Source organism: Acanthisitta chloris, unplaced genomic scaffold (assembly GCF_000695815.1).
Source record: "Acanthisitta chloris isolate BGI_N310 unplaced genomic scaffold, ASM69581v1 scaffold12645, whole genome shotgun sequence".
Taxonomy (NCBI): Eukaryota; Metazoa; Chordata; class Aves; order Passeriformes; family Acanthisittidae; genus Acanthisitta; species Acanthisitta chloris.
Window position 1 is genome coordinate 67,829 of NW_008672194.1, and position 7,313 is coordinate 75,141.

General features: G+C 40.2%; 1 protein-coding gene across 1 annotated transcript in view; it reads left to right on the forward strand.

The window, feature by feature from the left end:
- LOC103801989 (dystonin-like) overlaps window positions 1-6,727 on the forward strand; it is a 73,950-nt gene extending 67,223 nt beyond the window's left edge. The window contains exons 40-43 of the mRNA XM_009074427.1: window positions 385-584; window positions 1,052-1,162; window positions 3,973-4,096; window positions 5,461-6,727. Of these exons, the coding sequence (XP_009072675.1) occupies window positions 385-584; window positions 1,052-1,162; window positions 3,973-4,096; window positions 5,461-5,726 (701 nt within the window). The 3' untranslated portion in view covers window positions 5,727-6,727. The remainder of the gene's footprint in view (window positions 1-384; window positions 585-1,051; window positions 1,163-3,972; window positions 4,097-5,460) is intronic.
- Window positions 6,728-7,313: the final 586 nt, after the last annotated feature.

The following is a 7,313-nucleotide window of genomic DNA, read 5'->3' on the forward strand; positions in this document are numbered from 1 at the left end:
ATTAGAATAATTCTGCACATAACTCTTCTGTGTCCAAAATAAATGCATTACACAGTAATGCATTTCATTTATTGTTCAAATGTGTTGGAGTTGGCATGGCAAAAAAAAAAAAAAAAAAAAAAAAGACAACGACCAGCCTTGTGACAACTTTCCTGTCTGACTAAATGGAGACCTTTCTTTGCAGCTAAAGGGAGGACAAACGTGGAGCTGCGTGACACATAACTCTTCTGTGTCCAAAATAAATGCATTACACAGTAATGCATTTCATTTATTGTTCAAATGTGTTGGAGTTGGCATGGCAAAAAAAAAAAAAAAAAAAAAAAAGACAACGACCAGCCTTGTGACAACTTTCCTGTCTGACTAAATGGAGACCTTTCTTTGCAGCTAAAGGGAGGACAAACGTGGAGCTGCGTGAAAAGTTCATTTTGGCAGATGGTGCCAGTCAGAGTATGGCAGCTTTCCGACCACGGGGCCGTCGGTCACGACCCTCTTCGAGAGGTGCTTCTCCCAACAGATCTACTTCTCTGTCAAGTCAAGCTGGCCAGGCAGCTGCCCCACAAGCAGTTGCTACAAGTACTCCAAAGGTAAGGAGAAAGGTACAAAACCTCACTGGTTAACAGTTGGGGTATAGAGTGAATTTATTGGGTTTTTTCCCCTTGCTCCTGTAGTATTGATGCTTTCCCTAGCTCATAGGGAAGAAGTATCTCCATTTTATTTCATAATCTGGGGAGGATCTGAGAAGTTTTCTTCTACCTACTTCCTCTACTCTTTCTTTGCGACATGGACATAGAAGAATCCTGCAGCTAAGGTGCCACATGAGCTAAGTGGCAATTTGGGAATTGCTCAGAAAGAGCAACGAACCTCTCCACTTCAGTTAAAAAATAAGCTCTGCCATCTCTTCATTTTAGAACATTTGTCATTAACTCTTTCTGCTTAGTTTTGATTTCTACTGTGAGGTAAGATCTCTCTATGAAAGCTTGGGTATCCTTCTCCATGACATTGTTTTCTATCTACTGTCCTTCACGTTTTGATTTACCATTGTTTCATACAGACACCCCATCATTTAACACGCAACTATGGTAAACCATGGTTGACAAACAGCAAAACATCAACTCCTTCTAAGCCAGCAGAATCCTCAGACTATCAAGGGTCATCTACAGAGGTACAGTAAGGCCAGAGATTCTAGTCTAATGACCTTCCTTCACTAAAACTGTCACTTCACTAACAGCCACTAGAGTTTCAGTGCTTCAGAGCTGCAACATCCTTTGCATATTTATGTATTGTCTTTGTTTTAGGCCTTTGTCAAATTATTTCTTTTTTTTCCTCTCCCCAAGTCTATTTTATGTTCTATTTGTTATGGTTTTTTTGCTTTTAGGAAAACTCAGCCTCAATGAATTTATGTCTAAAGCACAAATGGCTAATAAATCATAGCAATATGCAATGAAATGGTTGAATAAATGCAGAAAAGTGTTGGGTTTTTTAAAAAAATAAAACATTTCATATACTTTACAGGTTTATTTCCTAGAATTGTTTACTTTGAGTTCATAAAGTATTATAACACTCTTGAACTGCAGGGACAGGATAAATAAATCATGATCTTTAGTGCAAAACCACTAAATAAAGAAACACCTAATCACTGTGAAGAAGATGGTATAAAAGACTGACTGTGACCTATAAATCTTTCCAACAACTGAAAGTTTTGTTTAGGGGGGGTAGTGACCAATCACTGCTCTAATAAGATAGCTATTTGATGACTTAACAGGAAACTAGCATGACTTACAGAGAAATTGCTAGTCTAGCAATTAGGTTTGTGCCAGCAATTAAGCTGTATGACCAAACTTTGAAGGGGCTTGGAGCCAAAATGTCTCCTCTAATGTCATTACAGTCAGTGTAAAGATTGCAGCTGCATCAGGCTGCACACTGATGTGTCACTTATAGGAGTTGCTCTTGCCCTGGGTTAGATGGAGAGCCTGGTGAGGGGAAGCTTGTGCTACCACCACCTCTGTTGAATCTGCTTTCCACAGCTCTGCACTTGGATGCCTCTTGCTGTTCCTGTGACACCTCCTGGTGTGAAGTTTGCATAACCTCAGCATGGCTTTGCTCGAGGATGCACAGCAAACCTCTCACTCCCTCCTTCTGTCGTGTTCCTTGGCCTGTCTGTGTATACAGCACTTGAAGCACATGGGGCTCTTGCTTTAGGATGATTAACAGCACAGACTTTAATCAGTCCTCGGTCTCTAATGTATTCCTATGTTTTCTTTCATCTCTTAGCTGCTAACTGCATTGAAAGATTCATTGATGGTACTTTAAAGGGTTTATAGCCATGGAAAGGTGTTGTTTTCCTTGAATTACAATGATAGGAAAGCAGCTGGCATGATTTGCAGTGGGGGCATTGTATTTCTTACCTGCTCTTACTACTGAGTTTCTTTTATGTAAACCACAGTGGTTTGAGATTATAAATGGAATGGTTAGGGTGGGGTAGGCTGCAGGGAATTTCTGAAGCATTCTGCAGCATTTTCTGCTCGGAGAGCTGTTACTTATTTTATATGGAATCTGAATTTGGGCTTAGGGCAAACTGAAGAACAGGCTTGTTTTCCTTTTTGCACCAGTGATTTTATCCCAATGCCTTGCCCAGAGTGCAGCAGCTGCAGTGGAGGTAAAGAAAGGTGTTCCCTTTCTCCTTATCCTCCCAAGCAGTGTCTGTGTAGATTGCTGGGGTGTGGCTAGCTGAAGAACATCAAGCACCTGGACTTGGCTTTTAATAGAGTTTAACATTGTGACCAACCCAGAGGCAGCAGATTGTCTGCTCCATAGCAGCTCTGGTGTTCAGATGGGCCAGAAGTGAGCTGAGCTGTGCCAGGCAGGCTCCTGCCAGGCCTCTGCTTGATGCTTAGCTCAAGGAAGCTACCAGCACACTTCTCTGGACATTGGTTTTCAGACCCTAATTCTACCCCATCATTGTATGGGGATCAAAGGCACAGAGCACAAGATTTTGGGATCCAGGCCACTCACCATGCTGCATTCGTCACTGCACTCTTTATTCTTATATTTGGGATATTTACTTAGTTTCTTGTGTTAATGAAGTTATTATGGATACAGTAGTTTTCCTCTTACTTGCAAGCACCTCTTATTTAGTGTGTTATATGCATTTTGAGAGCTGAAGATTTAATTCTTTGAAAGAAATTTTCTCATTCGGGGCAGATTGTAAAACAAGACTCATTTTGCTTCAGAAATAAGAAAGCAGGCAGGGTAAGGCTGTGGAGTAGAGACATTGCAGACACTGTATTGATATCAAGAATTTTTTTAATTAGTCCTATGCCCTTTTTTCACAGAATCACAGAATAATCACAGTTGGAAGGGACCTGTGAGGATCATGTAGTCCAACTTGTAGGGTTGGACTGGATGATCTTTGAGGTCTCTTCCAACCAGGTTGATGCTATGATTCTATGGCTCCTGGCCCTGCACAGGACTGTTTAGTTTTGGTGGTTTTTTTCACCCCTAGCAAAAGGTTTTGAGATTTGGTAGCTTGGTTTCAATTTTATAAATATTTTGAAGGCAAAACAAATGTATTCAGCACCTGTAACCACAGTCAGAATGGTGGAAAGTCAAGCTATGCAGGCACAAAACCTTAACACGTACCATCAACTAATCTTCCATGCCTGACTAATTATAATAAGGTAGCTTTTAGCTTTCTTTATATGCATCAAAATTCACACAAAGATGCTAAAATGTTAAGCAGACTGTTAAAATGATACTCATTTTGTTCTTTTACGCTTTCAAATAGAAACTGCTGAAGCAACACTCAGAACTTTCCATCATGAAATATGTCTGTAGTGGCTCAAATCAGTATTTCAGATTGGCAGTGTTGTTCTGATGATCATTTTCTAAGTTCTGTAGCACTTAAGACCAGTCCTTATCTTCGGTAGTGACAGTTGAAAGAAGCATCTGTTTGTTGTGTTTTGTTTTGCATAGGGAACACCGATTCAAGGAAGCAAACTCAGACTGCCAGGATATCTATCAGGGAAAGGTTTCCAGTCTGGAGAAGACAGTGGCATCCTGTCAACAGCAGCTACCAGAGTCAGAGCTCAATTTGCAGGTGAGTGACTTGCCTTTAGAGCTTGATCTACCACTTACTTTGGTTTCCACCTGAATACTTAGGGTCACATTAGGGTGCAAGGGAGATGTCAGAAGAGAGGGAAGGAGTGTCCTACATTAGTTGTGCTGAGGGTGCACATCATCAGGATAATGGTCCTCCATTCACATGGTTGCACAACAAGTATGTTCAGCTCTGGATGTGCAAATTGATGACCCAGTCTTTTTGACAGTGGCATCTCCAATGTATCTGCCTAAGGAACTAGGGAAGAAGCATTTACTTGAAAAGAAAGGGTCCAGTTCTTCACAGCATTCAAGGTATGCTCAACTGTGATGGAGCAAAGGGACCACTTAATCATGACTTGTTCATTTCTTTTGAAAGAAGAACTGCAGGGAGCAGCTGTAGATGACCTTGTTAATGGAATATCCCATGGAGATTTTAAAATCAGTATATGAAAATAGAAAGCAGTGAAGCTGTGCCCTTACAGGATCCTCAGAGCAAGTCTGTATAAGGGAGAGGTCTGGGTGGCTGGAACAGGAGATAGCTCTGCTGGCTTTCCCTCACATCTCAAGCTCTGCAGAGCATACTCAGCAGTACTGGAAAATCCTGTTCAAAGAGTATATGTCTTTTAAATTACAGGTGATTTGAAAAATGAGCCACCTAAGATTTCAGATTCAACATGGTGTGCTTCACACATACAGGGAGCCAGATTTAAGATCAAAAATCCTCAATGAGTAGTTGTAAAATTATGAAAAACCACATTAATGGTTTTCTATTGAAGATTCTTTGCTGTGGTTTTTTTTCTTCATGGCATGTTGTCTGGACAGGCTTTTATTTTAACAGGTTTGCTGAAGGCTTATTTACTCAGCTCTTTGTTTGGGAGAATGTGTCCTCTGCCCTTGTTTACTTGCAGCTTTCGACTGTATGGGTTTGACTTAGGAAAAAAGGGGTGTACCCATTTAAAAACTAGGATGTTCATTTGATCTCCAAGGTGCATACAGTGAGAAATCATGAATGCATGATTAGGCCAGATAGTGGGGGGACAGGAGTTCAGTTCATAGCTGAGAAAATGGCATGGGAAAGAAAGGCTCTGGCTGTTGAGTGAAGGTACAATGCACGTCTAGGAAGTCAAGAAAAGCTGCCAGGATAATCCCTTTTTAATGAGATGTGCTAGTGATGATTTCACTATGTGTCAGCATTTGCTCTTGCATTGCCTTCTCTCTAGTGTGAGGTACAGCATTGTTGAGCTTGCCTGGCAGAGGTCTAAAGTTGAACTTGTGCAATAAGGAATTTTGGGGGTTGCCAAAGACCTGTACACCTTTTCCATCCTTACCTTTCATACTGATGGTTATCTTCTCTCTTCCTAGAAACCAGAAGAACTCCAAGCAGACCTGGTAGCCGAGCAGGAAGCAAGGCTGGCAGCAGGTCAAGCAGCCGCCGAGGCAGTGATGCATCTGACTTTGACATTTCAGAAATCCAGTCTGTGTGCTCAGATATGTCAGAGACTGTTCCTGCTACGAGCAGACCGACACCCCGAGCAGGTTCTCGGCCAGGATCAGCCAAGCCTTCTAAAATTCCAACTCCCCAGAGAAGGCCACTAGCCAGCAAATCGGACAAGTCCTTGAAGAGATAATATGATTGGCTCCATAGAGGTCTTTTCCTTTTGCATTTAAATATTTAAGTTCGTAAGATGTAAAATATTCTGTAGAAATTATTGTGAAATATGGCAAGAGGTGGATTTTTAATTCTGCAGATGGCCTTATTTGTGTATTTGTCTTCTTATTTTATGTGTATAATTCTTTTTTTGTCAGATTCGTTCTGGGTTTTACCATATCCTGTGAGAAAGGGGAAGAGTTCTAATGTAAACTAACAGTTGTACACAGTAACATGTAGAAAGTACACTAAAAATAATTGCCGAATGTACAGTGTACTGAATGTACAGTAAGTCTCTGCAACCTCAATGAAATAGGCCTATCACTATGTCATTAGTTAACAGTAAAGGATACCTCATGATTTTTTTTCTTTCAAAAAAGAAAAAGAGAATATGAAAAGCCAAAAGACACAATTACACATTTTGAGCTAACTAAACAAACACTAAAGGATGTATGTCAAAACGACTAAGGAATCCAAACCCACGTTCACAGTACCCTTATTTATACAGCATCTCTCAGAGAACTCACAGAGTTAATTAAGCACTCGCCAATGATATGATACTCCAATACCTTGCAGCATTTCTGTGCCATTGCTTTCAATGAGGCCAGACACATTCTGGATACCTGAACTATTATTCTGTAAGAATATCAATATAAAGTGCATTCATGTAAATGTGAGGTTTTCTTTTGCTTGAGTGGATGGTAGCACTGTATCATTGAACTCATTTTGTATCAAAGCAACTTTGCTTGCAGAAAGCTCCGAAATAAACATGTCCCTTAACTTTATTTCTATCGTATTTCTTATTTCACAGGAAGAGAATTTTCTTTGTTATGTTTTAGGACATATACCATTTCAGATGACCAATAATTACCATAGGAACATAGGCTTTAATGTTATTTCCCATGATCAGCAGTCAGATTTTGGTTAGCTGCTGTATATGTTTAATAAAACACTAAATTGCACATGTCAGATCATATGAAATTATATGTAACTATTGTGTGTCAACAATTCTTTTCTCCATATTAAACTGTGTCATTTATATACCGTGTATGAAAGGCACAAAGAGTAATTCAGTTGCTTTTTTCATCACTGCATCATTTTTGCCCTTTATGGACTCTTTGAAAGGAAGAATAATAATAATCTGTTTTCACTGGCAGAAAGATGCAGCTCAAATGGGAGTCCTGTACCATGGCTGGATAGATGCTTTGGAAAGTATTGACAGAATCCCTAAGAATTGCAAATGCCCTTTGATAATATCAGAAAGACTTGGGTAGAATTTGGCCAACCTGCGGATCGGATAGTCTAAACCTGACTGTTCATATATCAAAAAATGCTGTACCTTTGGCAGAGGAATTTTAGGGGCAGACTGATTTATGGTTGGTCCCTTAACATGCTGACACTGAAACAGAAGCTCAGTTGATTACATCCAGGGAGTGGTGATATCTGCATTTGCTGCTAACACTTCCTGGCAGATGTTTTCTGAATTGTCCTAAGAGCTTCCTGCAGACTCCCAAGATGACTCACCATCAGTTAGAATCATAGAACCATCAAGGTTGGAGAAGACCTC